General features: G+C 40.4%; 1 protein-coding gene across 1 annotated transcript in view; it reads right to left on the bottom strand.

Annotated features, from left to right (window-relative positions):
- cdh5 (cadherin 5) overlaps positions 1-25618 on the bottom strand; it is a 36643-nt gene extending 11025 nt beyond the window's left edge. Inside the window, 13 exon segments of the mRNA XM_063874857.1 lie at positions 1060-1174; positions 1427-1557; positions 7886-7988; positions 9071-9180; positions 11064-11197; positions 11384-11526; positions 11625-11729; positions 13232-13413; positions 14005-14172; positions 14344-14466; positions 15149-15428; positions 16283-16519; positions 24881-25618. Coding sequence (XP_063730927.1) covers positions 1060-1174; positions 1427-1557; positions 7886-7988; positions 9071-9180; positions 11064-11197; positions 11384-11526; positions 11625-11729; positions 13232-13413; positions 14005-14172; positions 14344-14466; positions 15149-15428; positions 16283-16519 — 1831 coding nt within the window. The 5' untranslated portion in view covers positions 24881-25618.
- Positions 25619-25966: the final 348 nt, after the last annotated feature.

Below are 25966 nucleotides of genomic sequence, written 5' to 3'. Positions count from 1 at the left end.
CAATGTGTTTTGATGCAGATTATCATGATTGGTGCATTTTCTCTTCTCTTTGCTTCTCTTTCCTTACTTGTTATTCCAATGGATTTAAACTCTTCTGAATTGAAGCAAATAAAATTCCCTCTATAGTTAACAGGTTGCATCATGGGTAGATTTTATTTCTATCAATGCAAGAGTTCATGCCTGCATTAAGATACCTTACACCCTAAAAAAAATCGATCTCCTTCATGCGCAATTATGTTATTTTCCAAGATGCATTTGTTTTTAAGCCTGTGTGCTAATGTCTGGTCAAAACCTGGCTCCTAAATTACACTCAATGCAACTCAACCTTGGACAGCTAATCTTTAGATTTAATATGTTATGCTAGGAGCCACTAAATACCCTCACATGCTTTTTTTTATTCTCCTTCTGTCATAAATAGCTTTTTTCAACACCTGTGAACATACAAAAAGTTCCCCTTTAAAGCTGGAGTGCAAAACTTTTGTCCAGAGAGACCATAGTGATGAAGCAGCAGTCCACGTGTATGGAGATGCTTCAGACAAAAATAGAAACTCAGCGCTCTTAGAAAGGATTAAAGCAGAAAGAGTTGCACAGCAAGAATTGCAGAGAGCGCTCCTGGGGGCAGGGAGATGAGGCGAGCTCACCTGCAGGCGTTATGCACCACAAGACGCCACAGCTCTGGAGTATAGCAGAAAACAGAGAGCTTTCCCTGGCAGCGATAGGCCTAATCTGAAACGTGTGAGCTCATTTGGCAAGGGTGTATATATAACAGATGTTCATTAATTTGTAAAAGTAGCAGACTGTTAGAAATATAGCGGAAAGAAGGAGTGATCTCCCTCCTGATGAATGCCCTATTTCTTCCTGGGGTTTTCCCTTTCCTGTAGTGTGTTATATAGGTTTGTGTGCATGTAAATGGTCTGCAAAGGCAAAATTATGAACCTGGAAATGAGCAGAATAGGTCCTCTTTAAAGACCTCTGAGTAGTGATGAGCCATGTCTGTTTCCATCAAACAAATACAGAAGGAAAGAAAGAATGGAAAGCCAGAAATATAAAGAAACTTACCCAGTATGGTCAGTATGCAGAGCAGGATGGCTATCAGGGCGTGAACACTCACTCCCATCCTGCGAGCGCTGGCTTTGCATATTGTAGGATTCCTCTTGGCGTCACAGCGACATGACTGCAACATGCAAACAATCACTCAATCAGCACATCATTCAAAGGGATTTAATCAAGCTGTGTTTGTCCATCTTAAGAAAACACTGCATGTGATTCGAAAGTTGGAAATGCGCTTTATTGAACAAGTCATTTCGACAAAGTTAGAGATTTTTGAAAAAGGTAAATGGTCTGAATTTAGTTATTTTCCAGTCCTGTCAAAGCACATGCATTGAAAAAGGAATGAAATGCCTTTGAATCTTTGAAACTTTGAGACCTTTATTGCCAGTTTGGTGATGCTGGTCTGCAGGGGGCTCCCTCCGTCACTGATGCGCACATCCACGCTGTAATCCTTGACGTCGTCCAGGTTGAACGGCCCCTCTTTCACTATGAGGTCTGCTGTGCTGTCTGAACAAAAGAAGCACAAAAATAAACACGGTGAGCGTTACAAACGACAACACTTTCAACACCAATGTACCTTTCCTCTTTCCTGCAGAAATCCATGTCTAATTTGTCTGACTCATCACTTTGTCTCAACTAAAGCGGATCTAATGTTCACCCGCTGTCTTTTTAAAGTCTATTTATACAGCGAACGTCTGTTCCACGGATAAAGCAAGATATAAGAACAAGAGGAGAGTTGTTGCATAAAGGCTGACGGATCATTTGTGATTATCTGTCACTTTGGTGCATTTAGGATTTGTGACATTTAGGATTATAGATAATGGCAGTACCTTAAAAATCTGAAATTGTTGAATAAATGAGGCCAAACATTTAGTAACTTGCATCAGCATACGTTATCTCCTTTGCAGAAGAGAAGTGCAAGACAACATGGACAATATGTCCCCACTGTTATTGTATTGAGGTCAAATGTGGTTGTAGAGACAAGAAGGCAAAAGTCCAGGAGCACTGAAAGAGACTGGCTGTTCTTTTGCTGTTCGTGGCTAAACCTTCTTAAAGTAATTCCAGTAATTTCAACGGAGAATCGTATATATTCTCTCGAGAGGGATGAAGTTTGCATCTGGTGTAGGTCAGGATGTATAGGTGGGCCCAGAAACACTCAATTTATTGTCAGAAAAACAATTTATTTGTCATTTTACTTAAATAAAACCTACTAATTCCTATCAGCATTAGCATTGGCTATGCTTCCTGGCGTCCACACTTCTAAAATACATGCACCAGCATACTGTTATCTCCTTGCAGGTGAGACTTTTATGGCACTAGAGAAAATATGTCCCATTATTCAAATGCATGATGGTCAGATGTGATTATACAAGTCCATACACGAAGTAAGAAGAAAGACGAAGATGCGTAGGCTCGAGGTCCGGGTGTACAGATCACCCAAAAACACTCATTAAGCCAAACACAATTTGGCACACATTCATGCCTGATGTATGTTTATCCATCCTGGGCTTCCAGACATATACATTACAAGGAAATAGGGTATTAATAACAAACATTTGTGAAATTAAGAGGTTGTTTTACCAAAGAATTGGACTGATCTTTGGTATCCTCGTGACAATAAGCATCTGCAATTAATTCCAACTGACACAGACTTATTTGTCATACAATTTCTCCACTTTCATTGTTATTATGACCAAAGCCAGATGTTGTTTCCTGTAAAGATGGATGTTTATTTTGCAAAGACTGTACGCAATGTTCCTAGCAGGAAATTATGCATTTTGCTGGATATTCGTAGGTAAATGCACACCCTAACTGTTGAGCAGAACAGAACATCGCTGCTGTGCAGACCTGAGCAACAATACAGTCATCACTCAAAGCCCCAGCAGGCAGGAGTTTCCTGCTGGGACGATGGGGAGAGCCTTTCTCCACAATATCCCAACTCCGGAGGAATTTCAGAAACACAATGGCAGGAAAAACCCTCGCAAACACTCAGGCATACGTAGACACACTCTCGAAAAGCAACGTACAATATAGCTCTGATTTAAGGGATCGTATAAAGGAGAAACAACGTGGCTGTTGATGACATTTGGACACAATGGAGAGTAAATTGGTCCTACTGAAGAGGTATATAACTTGGCTCAACATTATTACCTCTGATTCTACCATTGAAATCAGAATCAAAGGGATTATTGTTTAAAGACACTGATCATCAATATAGTAAAAGTGTTCTCTAAGGATTCAGTTTCATTGTTTTTACTAAATAAACAAACTACTTTCTCTAACAGAAGCTCTGGATTCTGCATGAATGGGTTGAATTATCTGCCTGAATACATTTTCACTTTTTAAGTGTTTTAAGCTCACAAATGAAATCCTATTCACGCACATGTATTGGCACATCGTCACATCTTCTAAATAGGACTATGATCACAACATACCAGCCATTGAGAATCATGGCAGCAGTAGCTTTACACCAATCCCAGACAACTGCTTATACGTCCGAACACACATCACTCACCAAAACTGGAAAAATACAGCAACGATATACAACTTACATTTGAGAAGTTAGACATTAAATTGATCTTGGAAATGTTAGCATCTTTAGAGTTTCTTGGACAAAAACGCCAACGGGATTTTTCCATTGGATTAAGGAATCTTACAGAAAATATATCTGTGGCAAAAACAAGTTAATGACCCTTACATGCTTTGTTCAGCAGGATAATCTCAACATATTAACAACACCTTCATGATTTTCAAGCGTTACTGCAATTTTAAGTACAAAGCTAACACTGGGCTATAAAGGAAGTACAGCACGGTCACATCACTTCACGTCACCACCGCTAAGCTAAAGGAGGCTAATGTTGGGCTATAAAGGAACTACAGCACGGTCACATGACTTCACGTCACCACCGCTAAGCTAAAGGAGGCTAATGTTGGGCTATAAAGGAACTACAGCACGGTCACATGACTTCACGTCACCACCGCTAAGCTAAAGGAGGCTAATGTTGGGCTATAAAGGAACTACAGCACGTTCACATCACCTCACGTGACCATCGCTAAGCTAAAGGAGGCTAATGTTGGGTGTGATGACGTTTAGTCGCCTCATTTAGACACTTGTTAGCAACCGTTTTTAAATTCACCTGTGGGGTTTTTACTCGTGGAGTCCCTGGCAACTGTTTTTCGAGACTTCCAACAGCCACTAAAAGTACTTTAACACATCCAAGAGTTTTTCTGCATACAAGAGAGTCATACTTAATAGTGTCGGGACAATTGTAACCGTTGTTTCCTTCTTCCCTCTTTTAGTTTTTCTTTCAGCCCACAGCTTAAGTGGTTACTTCTCTCCTGTTCTCAAACTGTTTGCATGGCAATATTCAACTGAAGGTAGTTAAATTGACCCATTTAATAAAAGCTCTAGATGTCTGGAAACAGTTTCTACAGCCACCTCACAGTGAGCCATTGTTGTCACTGAAGGTGTGTGTGTTTGTATACACAGAAGAAGCCTTAACTAACTGAATAAAAGATGAAAACAGCTTCTGTCCTGCCTTCATCCCAGCCTTCTTCTTCGTCTCCTGCTCCGTCATTGTTTGAATTTGTCTCTCCGGATTTACTCTTCTCACTGTCCTCTCTATATTTCGTTTGTTGTCTCTCATCTCTCTCCTCCTGCATCTCATTAGTCTCTCTTCATCTCTTTGTTTTCCTTTGTTCCTCCTCCTCCTCTCTTGTCTGTCTGGTTTTAATGCACTGCGCTCGGTGTAGCTTGCACGGTCTGAACACAGACTGCTGTCACTTTGCTGTGCAGCTTAACTCACTGTTGGAGTTTGTGTGCCTTTCAGGGGCGCGTATTGAAAGCATGCTTGTTTTCGGCAAATTTTAAAGAGCTGGTAGTCGATGAATATTTTAAAAGCCTTCACTTTGCAGCTCTTGTTGCATGTTTGTGAGTGTGTAAGCTGTGTTTTTCTTAAAGTGTTGTGAGCTGAGGAACTGTCAGAGGATTTTTGGTGTGGGCTCAGGGGAGAAAAGATGTTCACACTGACATCGTGCACTTATAAAACATATATCCTCCTCCTCCTCTTTGTGTCCTTTTCAGAGGTAGAAGAAGTACTCAAATCTTGAGTAAAAGTAGAAGTACCAGAGTGTAGGAATACTCTGTCACAGTGAAAGTATTCTAAATGTTCCTCCAGTGAAAGTAGAAAGTACTCTCCTCTAAATGTACTTAAAGTAGCGACAGTAAAAGTAGTCATTGTCTGATTGGTCCATTTCAGAATAATATCTCTGATATGTTTTATAATGATTGATCATTAAAGTGTTCTCAGAGCTGGTAAAGGTGCAGCTAGTTTGAATGGCTTTGTATACTGCAGGGTAGCTGCTGGATTTACTGCAGGTGAACTACAGTCTGATTTAAGGGAGATTATATTTACCATCATTCATCCTAATCTGCCTAGCAACTAAAAGGATTACATACATGTAGTGGAGGAAAAGTACACCATTTACCGCTGAATTATAGTGGAGTAGAAGTACAAATTAACATAAAATGAAAAAACTCAAATAGTAAAAGTAAATCTACTTAGTTAAATACATCATTAGTCATTTGCATCTCCTCTCTATTCATTCCTATATCGTCCTCCTCTCTGGGTTACTGCTTTCCTCATATAACCCCATTTCCCCCTTTCATTTAGGCTAATGATGCTTCCTTCTTTTATCACATCCTCCTCTTCATCCTCAATCCTTTATGAATTCCATTTGCTTCTCTCCTTCCTCTGTTCCTCCTCTTTTTATCCTCCTGTTTTTAAATCATCTTCTCCTCTGTTGTTTACGCTTGCTTACTATTCTCTCCCCTTTATATATTCCCTACTCTCCTCATTTTGACACGGTTTCACTTTAATATTACCCGTCTTCTTTAATCCCAACCTCTTCCTCTCGGCGTCCTTTCATCTCTTCCTCTACCTCTGCCTCATCTGTCTTTCCCTCTGCTCCTCTCCATCTTCCTCTTCAGTTCGAGACCCTCCAGGCTTGAGCGTATAGAGGAAATGGATGAGGAGAGTTCAAGCCTTTTTCCCCCGCTCTGTTTATCTTCCTTTCAATATGTTTCACTTAAATTAAATAGTAACACTTCACCTAAATCTTTCATCTGACTACCTAAGGCTTTCATCTATTCAGACTTTAATATTTGACTAGAACAGTTGGTAACACTTTTTCCTCTGGCTTTCATGATTTATAAGAAGGATGTGATGATCAAAAATGATGAAAACTGTTTAACTCGAGCCATTTTGTGTGTCCTGAGCTGAATAACCCAAATAAGCTTTGGAAATCTGACGTAACAGAGCACCAACCTTTGCCTAAATATCAGTGTCTGGATCAAAGCGAATGTCTCCGCCGAGTTTCACACCATCATCAATGTCACAGTGTGTTTATTCAAGCTGACAGTTTCTAACTTGCATATTTATTTCTACAGATATTCTTCTCCCAAATGGCACAAGATCGACTGACTGAAGACGCTGCTTTGAGTTTAAGATAATCTTTCAGCAACAGACGGCTCTCTTTTTATGAGCCAGATACTATTGTAAAGGATGGAGTATAACTATAAACACCTCCAATCACCTGCTGAGCTTTTTATACCCGGTCAACTTGTCAATTTTATAATCCAACCATCTCCCTTTCTACCTCATCTTTACCCACATCCCTTTATCCCTTCATCCCTATCACTACAACCTTTCTCCCATCCCTCCCTCCCTATCTACATCTGTTCTTCTATTCATTCCTCCCTTCCTACTTCCATGTATCCATTTATCCCTACACCCCTTCCTCCCTATTCCCTTCTTCCATTCTCCCCTGTAAATAAATCTTAACCCACATAATGTTATGTAGTCCTTGCCAGTGAAAACCCCAGTGTGTATTATCCGTCAGTTGGCCGGATTATAAGGAAAGATTGATATCAAACTTGGCCCTGATGTCCATATTGCTAAGAAGTTGAATCATAAAGATTTTGGATGATCCTTGTGAAGTTTTGATCTGCTGCCCCGAGCGCAGTTTAATTATTCAGTGAAATATTTCAACACCTGCCAGATGGATTGCCACAGTCATGGTTCCCAGATGTTATATCCTTTCGTTTATAGTGACTTTTCTTTTAGTGAAGCCATGTTTAGTCAACATGTTTGACTAAAAGCTGTAGTTGTTTTTGATTTTAGTCCTGTTTTTTATTCTTATCCATCCTTAAATGTCACCTGATCTACTGTATATATTTCAACACCCACCAGATGGATAGCCACATTCGTAGTTTCCAGATTGTGTGTCCTTCTAACAATTGTGACTTTTCTTTTAGTGCAGTCATGTTTAATCAATATATTCACATGTAACGCTGTAGCTGTGGCTGATTTTAGTCCTGTGTTTTCCTTACAAAATGTTCCTTCTCTCCTGCAGAACCGAGGTGCAATTGTCCCTGTCCTCCTGTCAGCATGAAGTTATTGTAAAAAGCACTGCAGTGGCTCAGTGTGTGTTCCTTTAACATACTTAGCCGGGATGAGTTTAGCATACATAGAGTCGTCTGTAAGTCCTCAGAGCCATTTTCTGTCATTATTTTCAATATTTGCTTTTGTGCATTCTAGACAGCACTTACGGTCCCAGGCAGGCTCTAAATCCCCCGTCTGGCTGAGGAGAACCAAAGGCTTGCTTTGTAAAGTTAAAATAATTTCAACTTTCGGGCAACAAAGCACCAAGCCTCAAATGGAGTTTCAGCTGTTGCATAGCAACAAGTGGCAAAAAAAGCACTTCATGCGAGCAGCGTTTAGAGCAACAAACACAAAGGGAAAGGTAAATATGCTCCGTGCACACAAAGACTTACTGCCATAGTCTCTGAGGGAGAAGTTGGAGTTCTCGCTGGTCAGGCTGAAACTGAAGGAGGCGGGCCGGTCGTCTTTATCTGTCGCCCTCAAGGTGCCTATCACCTGAGGAGAGAAATCAAAATGTATTTAATCAAACCTGGCAGCAGACTTGATACCAGATCTAAATGTAAGGTCTAAAGTTTGGGAAATGAGCACAAAATGCAGTTTATGCACAACGAGCATGTGTCCCTAGAAACCTGAGGAAAAACCCAAGTGTGATTAATTCCTCCAGGAAACAGACATTGCTTATACTAAATCTAAATGTATACATTATGCAAGTTGTTTGGGGTTACTAACATGCAGTTTATGCACATATTAATAACATATACACAATGTAAATTACATTCCTCCAGCTGTTAAATATTGTGCAGAGTTGTGTGAGCATTTCTCTTGAGGAAAGACTCAAAAATCTAATGAATCAATACTGGAAACAGACTTTGTTTATATATCTAAATATATACAGCGTACTTATTGTTTGGGAAATGAGCACAATGCAGTTTATACACATAATGTGGACATATGTAACTCGATGTAAATGACATTCCTCCATCTGTTGAAGATTGTTGTTGAGAAGCATTTACTGTACTACACATTTCAGTGTTCTTGTGTGAAACAGCTAACAGACAAGCACTGTATAGAAATGTTCTGAGCTATTTTGTTCCACCTACTTTAGCTTCTTTCACAATTTAGAAATAGGAGGGAAGGCATTGCAGCATCTGAAGACTCTACCCAGACTGAAGGTCCATGCATTTGGGTGTTATTTCCTTCAAACTGTCAACCTTTTCTCCAAGTTGTGCCTGTTCTATTAGTGAGGTTCCTGTTTAGAGAGGACATATTTTGTTCATTCTCAGGTTCATATTTGTATTCTATGTCTCTCCTGGGACATGTCTCCATGCTTTAATCTTCAAAAAGCTCTTTATTTTTCTCATACTGTCTGTGCTGCAGCACCTCTTTTCCCCCTCTGTCTGAAACCAGAGCCCAGTCTGATCGGATTAGTTAGCTAATTGTGATTGGTCAAGACATGTCCCGTCCCTTAGCTTATCACGTACAATGTGTTGAGCACTCGCCAATAGAAGTGTTACAAAGCATTTCAGTCAGGGAGGAGTATGTAACTGTAAACCTGCAAATACACATTGTTTTCTTACCGTTTTCGTGCGGTCGTTCTCACATACCCAGATCTCATCCACGTTCAGTTCAGGCTTGTTGTCGTTGACGTCCTGAACTATGATGTTCACTTTCACAAAGGACTCCAAACCTGCTGAGAGACGTCAGCACGAGATTAACCGACATTTAATGACAGATGTTTTATCACAGGAGCTAATTTTACACCTGACTAAAGCTGGTCTTAACTATCTCTGACGATGGGAAAAGACATTTCAATGAGCTGCGGGGATTCTTCAGAGCAAATCCTTACATGTAACTCTCATGATGGATTTAATCTGATTCAGTATGTGAAAGGGTCCTCCATAAAAAAGAGATTATAGGACGCTTTGATTTATTTTTGTTTTAGAAAAAACAGATAAAATCACTTGCAAAATTAATTTAACGTCCATCTTCAAGTCTCACAATCAAACCAATTGTCAACCATGTTTTCTTTATGAGTATTATTTGTCCCTTTGGTGTGTTCTCTTCACACAGCTTGTTTGTAATTAACCTTAACGAGCACAGTGATACAGATCAGGTGTGTGTGTATCCGGCTTTGATGCATGTTGTTTGAGGTCAAGTGCCTGAAAGGATTTCTATTTGTGAGCCTTTTGGTTTTGTCGCTTTAAAGCAGCTTATTTCACATCACAGATGTTTTAAATATTCCCTTTCATGCCTCCTGTACTCAAACTATCTTTAGTACAGCACATGCACTGTACATCCAGGACCTTGTCAAGCTCAGGGGACCATTGTGTTCCTTAAACATGGTGACAAGCCACCAAAATAGATCTCTGGATTTCACTCATCGCAGTTCTAAAAATATATATAGTTTGGTTTGGAAGCTGCAAGGGAACAAAGAGAGCCTCTAATGTGATTTACTCTCTGCTTCGCCCGTCGGACGACCAGGTGCTAAGGCAATATATTAAATCCTTAAAAATCCATGTTAATGTGTTACACCCAGAGCTTGATGAGTCCAATAAATCAGACGTCAGCTTACTGAACTGCCAAAAAATAGAGCAGAGAGCTGCAGTGATGAGGTATTTTTGAAGGTCGAACCGTACTTAAGCATAGCAAGGCCTCCGTTGACAAAAAGCCAATGGGATTTTACCATTGGATTAGGGATTTTACAAAAAATAATCTCTGTGGCAAACAAACATCCATGATACTGACACGTTTTGTTAAGCAGGATAATCTCCACATATTAACACCACCATTTTTGAAGTAAAAAGCTAATGTTGGGCTATAAAGGAACTACAGCACGGTCACATGACTTCACCGCACCACTGCTTAAGCTAAAGGAGGCTAATGTTGGGCTATAAAGAAACTACAGCACGGTCACATGACTTCAGGTCACCACCGCTAAGCTAAAGGCGGCTAATGTTGGGCTATAAAGGAACTACAGCACGGTCACATGACTTCAGGTCACCACCGCTAAGCTAAAGGAGGCTAATGTTGGGCTATAAAGGAAGGACAACACGGTCACATGACTTCAGGTCACCACCGCTAAGCTAAAGGAGGCTAATGTTGGGCTATAAAGAAACTACAGCACGGTCACATGACTTCAGGTCACCACCGCTAAGCTAAAGGCGGCTAATGTTGGGCCTGATGATGTTAAGTCATCTCATTTACACACTTGTTAGCAGACGATATGTCGTTTTATGTCGTAGAACAAAACGTTAAAATCTCTCAGACCTCATTTCATGCTTCTAAAACATTAAGATGTTGGAACAGGAAATGGTAAAATGCTGGTTCATTTATAGGTTTTAAGATCATTCCTGCCCCACACTCCCATCCCTGAATAAATCCAGAAGAGTTGAACAACAAGAGAACACAACGTTTCTTTTGGCTTTTCTAATCTCCGTCTGAATGCACGTTGCCGTAGTTAGAGAAAACAGATGGTTTTAATTTTTCCTCTGAGGCTCTATTGTTGAAGGATTAATAAACTTGTGCTGTGTGTGTGTGTGTGTTTGTGTGTGTGTCGGGGGGGGGGCTTACCACTTGACTCCTCTTGAGCTTTAACTTGAAACATGTGTGTGGCCTCCAGCTCTCGGTCCAGCATCCTCTGGACTGAGAGCTGACCTGTGAACGGGTGAATACTGATGGGGCAGTCCTTATCCAAGATGGAATACCTTAACAGAGAGACAGAGAGTTAATGTGACATCCTTGCAGCCTACATATGCCGATAGCTTGGTTTGTCCTGAAAAGAAAGATGTATATTACTTGATCATGCCTTTCTGGGTTGAGGTTATACATGCATTACTGCACAAGAATACCAGGGGAACCAAACCGATGAATACATGTAAATAAATGCATACCGAATGGTCTTGTTGGCTTTGTCGGGGTCTCGGGCTTTGACTGCTCCTATATTGTTCACCATACGTTCCTCCATCACATTGAAAGTGTAGATGGGCAGCGAGAAGAGTGGCGCCTCGTCTACATCCAACACTATGATGTTTACCTGAGGATTTAAGTTAATTCACAACAGTTTTAAGATAGCTCTGACTTGTAATGTAGATTAATGGAAAGCAGTGTGAGGACAGGCTGTGGGGTGCTTACCTGGGCTGTGGTGATCGCACTGTCCTTGTTGTCAGCAGGGAAACTCAGGGTTTCTCGCACCTGCACAGTGACGGTGTGGCTGCTCTTTGTCTCGAAGTCCAGAGCCTGAGGAAAGGGGTACATTAATTGGGAATTCAGTCCACAAAATCCACTTTGAAGTACTTTTAAATAATCGTTTTAAGCTTAGACTTCTTTTGAGCTTTTTTCTTGTTATATACCTGAATATTGTTCTCCCTCTCCGAACAACCCTGAAAGAGGACTAAAAATGTGCACTGAGCATTGTTTATTTACTCGTTTAAAGCTTATTTGAATACTCAATTCTGACTTGTCAATTTGGTCATTCCAGTGGCTGGTAACTTTTGCTAACAGACCGTTGCTAAGGAGAACAGACCATTGCTAAGGAGAACAGACCATTGCTAAGGCGCATCAAGGGACTTCTCCATCTATCCTGCGGGGCTCATTCATACATCTTTAACATGCATCTCATTTCATAACGTTTAGCTTTGATGCAGCTTGAAATGCTCTCTATCCGTAGAAGAGGTGTTTTAATATTTCGAAGTCTATATTTTTGCCACATTTGTTTTTTTTTAGACTATTTTGCACTTTATGTTTTCACCTGCATCTCTTATCTTCATCCTCAGTGGATTCACACCTGCGTCTTTTCTCCAAGGACTCCCTGTCTTTGCCAGGTGTAAAAAGGCTTTAAATGTCACAAAATCCTGGCTCACACTCTGGATTTAAGAAAACCCACTAAAGTGCCATATTTTTCCCTCCACACTAAACATGTTACCATGCATGAAAATACCTTTTTCCTTTCACTTTTTCAAAGTCTGCACTATCGGAGACTTGCATGGTGTTGCGAATGCACTTTCATGTCGACAAATAAATGGCAGCGAGCTTACTTTCACATTTCCGCTTATCGTTTTTCTCCCGCTGTATGGGAAACAGCAGTAAAATGGTGTTTCTGGCAGACTGTTTTATCTGTGGATGGGACCACCACAGGTAGGCTGGGATATTCTGTTAACTGGATTATTCATGGTAACAGGGAAACTCAGTCGCAGGGTATCAAAGGCATGTGTAAACAGCTTAACAAGAATAAGACCTTCACCGCAGTGTGGACGATAGCTGGCTTATTCTGTAAACACAGCCGGTGAGGAAGATGAGAGGAGCTACAGAGCTAAGGGGGAGATGGGCAGCGATTCGATTCCAGGCCATGCAATGTGGGTACAAGCTATTACATTTCATTAGGATACATTTTCAGCTCCCTGATGTCCCAACCACTTTTATCTGAAGAGCAAAAAAAACATGCTTAAATTCCTGCAAGCATAAGTAGCCCCACTTGCCAGAAGGAGGTCAGAAAGTATATGTTTTAATTATGTTTAACAAAATATCCCTGCTAAAAATCTCAGAGATGACCAATTGACAGCTCCAAGTCAAGGATGCATTGGTGTTGTATGGATTCATATCTCAAGATAAACCACAGCTAATGCTGCAAGGTACTTAAAATAAAAGAATGAACCCATTACATCTTTTAATAAAAGGTAACGTAACAAAAACTAAACTAAATATTATACATTATTACAGATCCATGCCACATTGCCTCCTACCTGTTTGAGCATGAGGTTGCCGTCCTTGTTGGGGCTGCGTTCGATGTTGAACAGTTTGCTGTTTTCATGGAGAATGGTGAAGATGGGCTCTTTGTTCTGAATCTCATCTCGATCCTTCAGCTCCAGAGTGCCGATCTTCTCATTCAACTTGTGGTCCTCTCGAACCTTCAGATTGTAAATCGCTGCAGACAGAAAATAGATATTGTGGTGAATATGAGACGGTCAATGTGTTCTTCAGTCAAGCAATCATATTGCATTTATGCAGCCCAATATCACAAAGAACACCTCTTTCTCGGGACCAAAATGAACGATGAAAAATATTGAAGAATCATTGGAGATGAACGGACAGATGTCATGTGAACAGATTCAAATAGTTCAAATAGAACAAAGACACTCCACTGATAATGTGCTCCTGTATGTATAGAAATAATCATCCAGGTGATGCCAATAAACAATTCTGTATAAAAACCAGGCCAGAAATGATGACCAATGTTCTAAAATATTTCTTAATTTAGGTTTAATATACTGTAACTCCAGCACTTAATCCTGTTACATCCAATATAACCTCTTTTGCATCTTACTATTATTACTTTTGGCTGCTACTTCACTTCAGACTGTTACATATTACAGCCGTTACAGCTACTTCAACCTATTTATTTTTACTCTTTAATAAATGTTAGTCTACCCTTTTCTAATTATGGCTTTTTATCTGCATTGTCCCCGTTGGTGTTGTAACGCTGTAAATGTCCCCGCTGTGGGCCGAATGAACTTACATTTGGTGAAAGAGGCAAAGTTGTCGTTGGCGTCGGTGATGGTGACGGTTACCGAGGTGGTGGATGTGCTGCCAGAGGCCATTCCTCTCATGTCCTGAGCTTTAACCACCAACACATACCGACTCTGGCTTTCCCGGTCCAGCGTGTTTGTCTTGCAGCTGATCACACCTGCAGAGCGAACAGAGAAGGTGTTATCTTTTGAGGCCAACTCTGACTCATATTCAAGTAAAAATAGCTTGTGCATCAACACCTCACCTTCATTGACTTTTTAGCAGAGAAAATAGACAATGTTGCCGCGGGGTAATGATGTTTATGGGACGTCAGTGCAGAGAAGCTTACCTGTGGTGCTGTGGATTTCGAAGGGAGAAATATCTCTGTCTTGGATCAAAGAGTACTTGAGCTCTCCGTTAGCAGTGGTGGGGTCATCAGCATCAGTGGCCCTCACCTCAATTACTTTAGTTCCTAGATGAAGATCACAAAACAAAATTGAGGCATGCAAAGATGTCCGTGCGTCGTGGCATTTTAACTGATTATACGTTCTGATTTTGTTCTAAGATCGTGTTATTCAAGTCTTTAATGAGCTTTTTATTCGCAGTGTGAAGTGCTAATGGTTTTGACAGGTGTTGACATTATGTTTTTTCTTTTCTTTTCACAGTCCAGTCTATTTTTAATTAAAATTATCACTGGGTGGTAAATGTCAAATACTTAACAGTAGAAAGTTTGTTCTGCAAGAAAATGCTTCATTTATGGTTTGCAAAATGTGGATGAACTAGATAGAAAATAACATTTATCCTGCAACAGAATTGTATTTTCAATTATGTTTCAAGGGAGATGAGGTGTTTTATTTCCAACATATCTGAAAGATGTTTATAATTAAAGATTAGGGAAAATTTCAGGCTGAAAATATGGGTCCGAAGCACAAGAATTATGTCCGTTTATTGAACCAGTTTTTTGTTGAAATTAAAAATATTAGGCACATGTTTAAAACTGCGAGCATCCTGGAGGAAATACATTTTCCTTAGAGGATTGCCCTTGTTTTGTGGTAAAAAGGTTAACTAATTTGACTCCTACATCTATTTGTTCACACGTTGAAAAACAAAACTAGTGAGGAAGTTTTTACAGGATAGTTTTTGACCTTACTCACCTATGGTGGACCTTTCCATAATGGATCCATTATATGTTATGGGGAAAACCGGTGTGTTGTCGTTGATGTCGGTCACTTGGACAACAAATTCTCCAGCATCTTCTATCAAATCGTTGTTCCCGTCAAACATCATGGCAGTCAGATGATAGGCGTTCTTCTCCTCTCTGTCCAGAGTTTTGGTTACAAACAGGTCTCCCTTGTTATCCACCATGAAGATGTCGTTCGCTCCTTCACCTTCGATTTTAAAACTCTTCACCGCCGAGCTCTTGCTCGACTTTAGCTGTGGATGACAGAACATAAAAATATGTTTTGTGGTTTTCTACCCCGGCTGGAGTGATGACTTAAACTCAACAACCTTTCAGCTAATTTTCTACAAATAAACTCGGTATTCTAGCGAAATCCCTCAAATATTCATCAAAGAGATGGTTAGCAACAAGTGAATGCCCTAGATTCGGTGCATGCAGCATCATTAAAACTGAATGGATGTGACAAAAATATGTAGATTAATGGCAGTTTAAAGACTGAACTGTAGAAACACAGGCCCAGGAAGTACATCAGAAACATGAGGAGGATTCTTGTATGAGTTGTGAGTCTTCCTCGTGTTAAGTAATGGTTAAAGTAGTTCTGATTCTGATGCTATATGACCGTCCCTGCTAAGTTGTTCCTGATCTAATCATTAATATAAAAGGAAAGCTGGCGGAGGAGGAGCTCTCTCTGACTGTGACACTCTTTGGTTTAGCTGCCAGACACCGAAGAACTCGGTTATCCTAAAATTAAGTTAATATTTGTGTCTTTTTGTTAAATTTAGAGGATTTGGTGGTCCAGTGTTTGCAGCCTATCCTTTGGTGTGGCTGGCTAAGGCTTCCTCCATCTTGTTGGCAGGCCTCCAGACACACATAGTTTGGTATGCACGCTTTTAATGTAAATAAACCTACTATTTGGCGTTTCAAATATATGTTGCAGATATCGGGTGTTATGCTGCGGCCGTAAACATTTTGGGGGCTCATCAGGGATGATAATCTACTCTCTCTCTTTCGCTAAGCTTTAAAGTAAACTTTCAGTTTGTCTGACATCACATCCAGCTTCCTTGCTTAGCCGTCAAGGTCCCTAAAAGGATTTCCATTTCCACATTACCTGTCCGATCTTGTAGGGACTGGGTGCAGGTTTCTCCTCTTCCACGTACAGAGAGTTCCAGATCCACTCTCTCTTCTGCCTGAACAGGATAGGGTGCGTCTCCTTCTTCACAATCTCAACGTTGCCTCGCTGCTCTGCTTCGAACACAGGAAGCTGAGAATCGGCAGCGGCTAGAGAGACGGACAAAGCCGTAATGGCCATAAGCCCCATCGTCCACATCAGGAGCAAAGCCATCATCTAGGGGAGAAATGGAAAGGAAAAGAGGGGTTCAGGAACATGATATTCCTGTTTTTGTTCAAAACGTTTATGAACCTAACAGCATATTTATGTACGTTGTAATTGTATAAACCTTTGGCAATACTGTATGTCACAATGGTCATGCCAATAAAGCTCTTTGAATTGAGTGAATAAGGGTGGGTGCAGAGAGGAATGTGGAAGCAGGAGGAGAGGGAGCAAAAAAGAAGAGAGGAGATCACATTAAAACCATTTATCAGCTGCGGACAGACCCTTCCCGGTGCCAGGGTGAGACTCAGAGTGAAGGCCAAGGACTTTCCGTCCCCTTACAGGCCACCGCTCAGCTATCATTCAGCAACAGGGCTGTTAAACCTCCTCAGCCTGGGACCCAAATGAAACATTTAGCCTCTCGTCATGGGACCCGGGCCGAGGCGTATCACTAATGTGGCCGAATGGGGATCTATTAAACATAGGCCTGTGACCCATTTTAGGGCCCTGACCCACTGAGAGAGAGAGACAGACGGACAAGAGACGCAAAGAGAAGCTGACATTAAAACCACTTAGGATGTCTGAATTTATCAGTCATTAGAAGAAAAGACGTTTTCTATAAAGGGACTGTTTGACATTTCTGAATTTCTGATTTTATTCTGTACCCATTAATACAGCACATCAAATCGTGGGTGAAAAGGAAAAGCTTGGGTAGATGAATTAGTTCTGGTTTTTGATTCAAATCTAGGACTATAAGAGAAGGATGAGTCATTTTTTTGCAGATTAATTTTCCATCTAATGCATAACCACAGAAATTAGCAACACGGACAAGGGTGCCAACCAAAGAAATATAGGAAATTGAATCTGGCTCAACTTTTGCCGTGCAACGTCATCTGGCAACAGACTGCGCTGCACCGGCCAAAACAATTAAGCAAGCACACATTCCTGGAAAATTACTTCATGAACATGAATGCCCCAATACTGCTGTTTACTTTGAGACCATCGAGATGGAGGATAAAACTATTTGTAGTAATTCAGTTGTAAAATCCTTATAAACAGTTGGCATCAGATAAGCCTCAACTCAAGGGTTTAAAACTTGGATTTAAAGGGGATATAGATTTATTTTAAAATCCCTTTGTGCACATACTTTACATTTGTGTATCTTGAGCATCTACCAACCAAAATAAAAGCCTGTTTCTTTATGCTCAGAAGATTTGAATTCAGGATATTTCTTTGCACATTCTTGTTAAACATCTATGATAAGCCAAACATATGTTTAAAATCAACAGTATGACTCACATTTAAGAGGCTCTACTGTGCTTTTTTGGGTTTTTCCTTTCCTGTAGTGTGTTTTATAGGTTTTAGTGCATGTAAATGGTCTGCAAAGGCTAAAATCCCTGCCTGGAACACCTCCATTAGTCTCCTTTGTTTACTTCTGAAGCATGATGACATCACTATCTTACACTCCCACTTCCATAGGCCAGCGCTCCAGTACGTTGTAAGTGATAGGCTAAGGGGCAGGACATCTCTAAACGGTCGACCAATCACAACCGGCCAGCTAACCAATCAGAGCAGACTGGTTTCAGACAGAGGGTAAAAAGAGGAGTATGTATGAGAAAAATAAAGAGCTTTTTGAACATTAAAGCATGGAGACATGTCCATTACAGTCATGAAATACTAATATGAACGTGACAATGAAGATAATATGTCCTTTTTAAAGCTGAAAATCTGTGTTTTTAGTTTGAAATCTGAACCAAACTGGCAGCTCTTGTGATTTTATGGCTTTTGACTGATTTCAAGTTTCACTGTCTTGCATCACTTGTTCCTGCCTGGGTGCTTTTTTTTACCACTATTTAACCTAAATTAAAATGTAGTTGTAATAAACTGAACTTCAGCTTTTCCCTTATGTTGTTTCTTACTATCTCACCCTCTCTTGTCTCCCCCATGGTCCCTGCCTCCCTCCACTAAGGCTCTATCTAATAAGGCAGAAATGCCAGGGAAATAATCTTCAAAACATTTGAGTCTATATGTGCTCTGCACTCCAGTAGATATGTGAGCGCTGCAATGTGGCTTCCCACTGGACAGATTAGTGCATCTTATTGTCTTCCAGCCATTAGCAGCGGGAGGGAGAAAGAGAGATTACGATGAAGGGATTATTCCGGCACAAAGTCTTCTCCCTCTAATGGCCTAATCTGGTACTTTGCTGACCTGCCGTGACCTCTTCACACGGCTCCCCATAAATCAGCTCAAAGAAAGACTCAACAGTGTTCTCTGGCCTTTGGTTCACATGCTTTGTTTGGGTTTTGATTTTTCCTCTTGTGTTTGTCTTTGTCTAGCTTCCTTTCAGGGCTAAATTAATTAAACAGAAGTGAGTAAATCATCGTTAATTGCAATTTGCGGTAGACTTCTGAATGGAGTGCCAGTGAACTATCTACGAAACTAAACCTAATACTAATGCGAAGTTATTGAGCTTTAATACCTTAATCTCACTTGCTACTCTCCCTCTTACTTTACTCCTTCTTCTTTCCCATCAATTTAAAAAAGGACTGATGTTTTTCCAGCTAATGTCGTTTGAATCCATGCTTTAATGTTCAAAACGCTTTTTATTTTTCTCATAATTTCTGAAACCAGAGCCCAGTCTGCTCCGATTAGTTAGATGGCCAGCTGTTGTGATTGATCAACCACTTAGAGATGTCCCGCCCCTTAGCCTATCGGAGAGTGTCGGAGCGCTAGCCAATAGAAGCGTGAGGGCTGGAAGTAAACTAAGGAGTCCAGTATAGTCGTTTCAGGCAGGCACACAACCCTAAAACCAACATACTGGTTAATATAATGGTGTTTAGGCTCCTCCGGTGAACTGTCAGAAATATTGACGGGATATCCTGTGACTCAGAAATCTAAACAGTGACGATAAGGCAGGGTCTACGTCTGGAAGTCTCAAAGCAGAATCATGGAGTCTTTATTTGTATGTGTGTTCATATTTATGTCTCTTAAGACTCCCTAATTCCTGTTCCCTTTGCAACCCCCATGCATAGGCACCCTTAGAAATTGCTTTTGACGTTATCCTCAACCACCGTTTAAAAACTGAACAGTCTTTGATTACATATAAAATATTAAATCCCACATAAATAAAACCAATGAATAATTTTCCTCAGACGTGCTCACTGGTGGGATGTTAGAGATAACGGGGGACGTAAGTTAAGCTATTGGTAGGAAAGTTGAGAGTAAATGAATTATCTTTTTAACACCTTGCCAGTGAGACATGGCTTCTGTTTAAGACCATCGTGCTTCCTGTCCTGCAGTGCTTACTTTTTACTGTGCGTCACCCCGTATCCTTCCTGTCTACATGTTCTCTAGATAAACAGATCAATCACACCCTGTGCAGAACATGTATGTTCTCACGTAAAAAGCATAGAGACGGAAGTCCTTAAATCACTTTCAAGGACTCAAAAAAGTCTATTAAATAAGTCCAATAATGATGTTGTAAATCAGGTTTGCTTCAATCAACATTTAAATGTCCAAGCTGAGAAGATAAATATGTAATTTAGGCCTAAACATGAAACCAATATTGTGTGAAAGCTGTGATTTTGACTTAAATAAAATAAAAAACATACAATAATATTTATAATAAAATAATGAATTCATAAGAATAATCATTTTAATATTTCCAACAAGATTTTTTTAGTTGCTGTAAAAAAATATCTATTAAAAAAATTGCATATAAAAATGTGTATTGGATAAATAATGGGTGATTGGACACACACACACACGCACACACACACACACACACACACACACACACACACACACACACACACACACACACACACACACACACACACACACACACACACACACACATTCTATAATGCCTGTGATGACGATTCCATTGGGGGGCATTTTTCCCTAAAAGGGCCTTTTCAAAAAATGCCTTTTTCAGAGGGGGGGAGAGGGGGGGGGTATTTCTCCTTCCCTTTTATCAGCAGCAGGAAATGTAAACAATGCCTTCTGGGAAATGCCGTAGTGTTTGTTAATGAAGGGTCATCATTAGTGAGCGGACACTCCCTTCCTGGTATTCAGCCGCTGACTCTCTGTCTGTGTCTCACTTTGTTTTTGTGTGTCTCACTCTCCATCTGTGTCTCACTCTCCGTCTGTGTCTCACTCTCCATCTGTGTCTCACTCTCCTTCTGTGTCTCACACTCCATCTCTGTCTAACTCTCCTTGTGTGTCTCACTCCCCGTCTGTGTCTCACTCTTTGTCTGTGTCTGACTTTTTGTCACACGCTTTTGTGTGTCTTGGTCTTATTTGTATTCACTTTGTTCTCTCCTCTTAAAACTTCTCCACTTCTTCCTTGACTCTCAAGGTGAAATCTGCATCTTGTTTTTCTCACAAGTCTATTTCTGTTTCTTGTCAATCATTCCACCTTTTTCCTTTTCTCACTTTTTTCACCTTTTTTCTCGGTCCCTGTCGCTCTCTCCTTCTCACCTTTTTAAAAAGCAGATTTAACACCTGAGGAGAGGAGGTGTTGAAGATAAACACCGCCATTTAACAACTGATTTTAGTCGCAATTACGCTCCAGTTAATTTATGATTTCTTACTTTTGAATCCGTAGATGGCATAGACTGATGTATGGAAAGTGACGGTATGATAAAGCAGATAAAGTTTAAGTTTCTGTTCAAACTTTTCTTTCTACCTGTCTGTTTTATTTATGCTCTAAGCTGTAAATCTCATTATAATCACCTTTTTGATTTGCCTCTCAGGTACACGTGTCAAGCATGCAAATCTCACGTCAGGATTATACCAAGTTATTTACGGCATCGTGTATCAAAGGCATCTTTCAGAAGGATAAATAACATCCAGGAATATCTGTAATTACATCTTTACATTGTCCGCAGGCTAGGGTGTGTGTGTGTGTGTGTGTGTGTGTGTGTGTGTGTGTGTGTGTGTGTGTGTGTGTGTGTGTGAGTGTGAGTGAAGCACAACAGACGGATACAGTTGTCATTCTCCGAGATGTTTTGTGACTGGCAGACAGGTCTGACCTAGTTGCACTCAACCAAAGGCTAAAGCAAGAAACGAGACAACAAGACTTCAGAAATGTGTTGGTGGCTAAAGTTCATGCAGAGAAATGCTGCTGAGCTTCATGAGGAAATCTGAGGACGGGCAGCGGTTGTGTATGTGTCTTTTGTCCTTCTGTGAGTGTGTGTATTATTAATGTTGGACACAGGGAATATGTGGTTGTTTCTCCAGTCACAAAACAAATGTGGGACTCCATTTTCCTATCCCAGAACCATCAAAGTATCGTAATTGAAGCATCTATAAATGCTGATGTAAGTCTTATAAAAAGGCCCTACTATGCTTCCCTTTCTTGTATTGTGTTACAGTATATAGGTTTGTGTGCATGTAAATGGTCTGCAAAGGCTAAGATCACGACAATAGTGACATCACTATGTTACCCTCGCGCTTCTATCGGCTAGCACATTGTACTGTGATGGGCTAGGGGGCGGGACATCTACAACATACTGCAAAGATCGGTATAAAAACAGTATTTCTTTGACACAGTTTGGTCTACTTTTGCCGCCCTTAGAATGAGGAGTTTGTTTACTTGTTCGCATTTGGCACATGAAGTAATTTCACAGCCTCAGATGTGTTCATGTCCTCGCTGCTAAACACTCTAGTGTGTGCGTGTGCGTGTGTGTGTGTGTGTGTGTGTTGAGATTAAAACAGGTTTAATCATAGAGCTGCTTCTAACAATCTGTCTGCTAGCAAGTCAAACCAGGAATCGCTACCCCACACACACACACACACACACACTCTGTGTCCTCACTGACTGTCATGTCACAGAGTGCACTCATGCTCTGATTGGTGTTGAAGCGCCTTCCAGTTAATTCTATTTTCTTTCACAATCAGATGCTATTACAGCGGCTCCGTTATGAATGATGCGGGCCGGCTTTAAATCTGACAGTAACGACCAACAGTCATCTGAAAATAATTTTTAAGAAAGTCTCGCGTGTTATCCACATTGGGTTGGGCTCAGCTGTCAGCCCCTGCCTCTGCTGAAGGCCAAATTTAAGGCACCCCCCCATTAGTGGAAACATGTTGGAGGAGCCTGACTCTGGGAGATTTGGATCTTCCTGTAGAAGCTGAATGATCTGAACATCAGCGATCTCATAATACATTCATTTTGTTCCATTAAATGCAGATCATTTCACTTTTATTGCAGCTTTAGCTAACTTAAAGCATCTGTAGGTGGGGAAAAAATATCAGAAGCTGTCAGATCACACTCGTTTCCAGCGTGCAAAACCCCTAAATTCTCCATATTTAACTGATATATGAACTTATCATGTAAATGTTCAAGGATTTCCTCTAAAATGTCCGTACATTACTTCATGTTTGGATTGACTTTAATGGTGTTTTGATGCAGTTTCATTCATGTCTGATGTCAAACATTATTTGACGATTTATTTTGGGAGAATAGATGTGAAGACTGAAAATGTAATCATGCAAATATAAAGTGAAGTTTGGTTTATTATTTAAAATGCAGAACACAGACGAGACAGGAAATAAAACTGGGTCTTTCACTTGTAATCAGCGACTTCAGCTGAGCTAACATGGCCGCAGCTGGACAGCTTGTCAACCACTCTGACATATATCTGAAAGAATGAATGGCTGTAATCACAAATCTTGTGTGTGTGTGTGTGTGTGTGTGTGTGTGTGTGTGCGTGTGCGTGTGTGCATGCGTGTGTGTGTGTGAGAAGTCTCCCAGATGGCACCCAAAGGATTTTCACTGATAGTTCCCTCTCCAGGAATTAGACCACTGGGTTTAGTTGCATCAAAGGCTTTCGACGTAACAACAAAATCAAATCACCTCTGTCACTCCGGGCCATGGATCCAGATCCACAGAGAAAAACACACACCACCGTAGAAGAAGTACTAACATGCACAGGGTGGACAAAATAACAGAAACAGTTCAACTGTTAATGGAAACGCTATATTATGTAAATGAATTGTAATTTATCTATTTTCAATATGTTTGATATATTTATGTTAGGCTATTTAATGTATTTTTGTTTATTTGTTATTTGTTTTTATATTTTCTTCTTATTTAATTTGTTTTATTTATTTATTTTTATTCTCAATTATTTCATTCACGTTATTAATTATTTGGGCTTTTTTCAATATTTATAATTTATTTAGGCTTTTTTTATTTTCTTGTTTATTTATTAATTTGTTTGTTTATTTGATTTTTATTTTTTATTTTAATTGGTATTTATTTTCTTTCTCATTACTAAAGGAATAAGTTCAGGCTATTTTTAAATAATATGTATTTTTTATTCAGAGGCTATTTATTTATTTAGAATATTTTGAAACTTTTAATACATATTTTGTTGACCTATAGTTTATTTATTCATGGTGCTTTCTGTCTATCATTTACATTAACAAAAATAGATGTATTACACGCAATGATGTCATGTTTCCCAGTGTTGCCTGTTAAGACAGGATTTTTGTCTTTTAACCAAAGTATATGTATGGGCAAACCATTTAAAAGTCCTCAAATAATAAAGGAAACATGCTACTTACCAGAGCATCAAAAATGATCCAGATAAAATCATCTCAACTCTGAATATCCTCACAAAAGAGGTGCTTTTAATGAGATTTTCTGTTATTTTTCCACCCTTTCATGCACTGTTTGCAATAGGCTGTTGATATATTAACCATAATTATCTATGCAAAGCAGGGCAGCTGACACGACGACACCCCCCCCCCCCACTGACAGGATCAAATATTCAAAGGTGTCACCAATACATTATGTCCAAACCAACTTGACTTGGAGTTGACAGCTGCAGTTTTTTCTATGCACGACTCTTCAAAATGAACAGCTACAGAGCTCCTGGTGGATTCAAGTTGCTCTCCGTCCACAGATCACCCTGCATTGTCTTAATGGTCACAGCAGTCTGTCTTCAGGAATGACAGCATAACCTCTGGGGGGAAACAGCGCTCAATTACAGCCTTCAAATCTACACAGAGTTGTCCAAATCATGCTCAAAACGCAGGTGAAAAGTGATGCTGGCCGACAGCATGTCCTCACAGGAGGTTATAAGCATCATTTCAAGGTATTTCGGGACCTTCTTCCAGACAGCTTGAACAGTATTCATGAGCGTTTCACCCCCGGAGTGATTGGGGAAGAAGCCTGGAGCGTTTCCAAAGGATCTGGGTTACATATTGTGGCTCTGCTGAGGTACACTGTTTTTAAATCGGACAGAAATGTAATGCAGATTCCCATTTAAGGAACACGAAAGCTCTGGATGCATTTTCCTAGACACTTCAAACACCTGTGCAATCCATATTTCCATCGCATTTAAAGAGGAAAAGAAAACTTACCACACAGGCTGTTGATCAGTCCTTTATTTCGGTGCGAAATGAAGCCCAAATCCTTCAAGGTGCTCGCTCCACCTGAGGTTATTTTTTATGAGTAAAACCACCTCCACTTGGTCTCTTCCTCGCTCCCGTTCTGCCTTCTTTTTCCTTGCTTTTTTTTGCTGATGTTGAGCGGGAGCAGCAGGTGTTGTCGGGGATTTTTAGTCCTTCTCTCGACTTAATATTCACCGGGTTCCTGTACAAATCCTTGATACCAGATAAGTCAATGATGAAAAATTGGTATTAAATGAATTCCAGAGGTGAGATAAACCCAAAGGATATTGGAGATCTCTCAGTAGGTGTTCTTCTGTTGGGATTTCTCCTGAAAAAATACACAATTGTCCCAGTTTTAAAGTTTTTTATGGAGAAAATTCCCTGTTTCTGCAGGTTGTTGAGGTTTTCTTTCCTCAACAGGTTCTCTTGTTCTTCCTCCCGCCGCCTCTGATGTGGTTTTTCTCATCAAAGTGTTGAACCCCCCCAGCTGTCCGACCGTGTAGTCAAACAGGTCACTGCCCACTTCCTCTTCCTGTTATTGTGGTCTTCTTCTTCTGTGGTGTTCCCCCTGCTACCGCTCCTTTTCCTGTCCTGGATTTGGGAAAACTGAGAGAGAGAGACACGACACAGAAGAGGTGTGGGATTGGTGGAAAAGAGAAGTAAAAAAAAGATAGAGAAGCAGAGAGGGAGCACATATGTCAAAACAGCTCAAAGACGCTCGGAGAGTAAGCAGCCGGCTCATGTTCGTGAAGCAGATGGAGGGAGTGTGTGAGGGAGAAGGGGAGAGAGAGAGAGGGAGGGAGGGAGATGGAGAGTAAGGTGAGTGAGGCGTCACTCCTTCTCCAAGAGAGAGAGACAGAGAGAGAGATTTATTATTCATGTGTGTGAGATAAGGATTAAGTTAAACAGGTTATTGGGGATAATCCTCAGAGATTTCCCCACATGAGGCTAGTAAATATTTCAGAGGGCTGACTTCAGTGTGTGTGTGTGTGTGTGTGTCTACTCAGAGAGATCTGACAGAGAGATCTTGTCTAAGCCGGTAAATGAGATGAGTCG

This window comes from Eleginops maclovinus, chromosome 22 (assembly GCF_036324505.1).
Source record: "Eleginops maclovinus isolate JMC-PN-2008 ecotype Puerto Natales chromosome 22, JC_Emac_rtc_rv5, whole genome shotgun sequence".
NCBI classification, from domain to species: Eukaryota; Metazoa; Chordata; class Actinopteri; order Perciformes; family Eleginopidae; genus Eleginops; species Eleginops maclovinus.
This window is presented reverse-complemented; position numbering and strand designations above follow the sequence as displayed.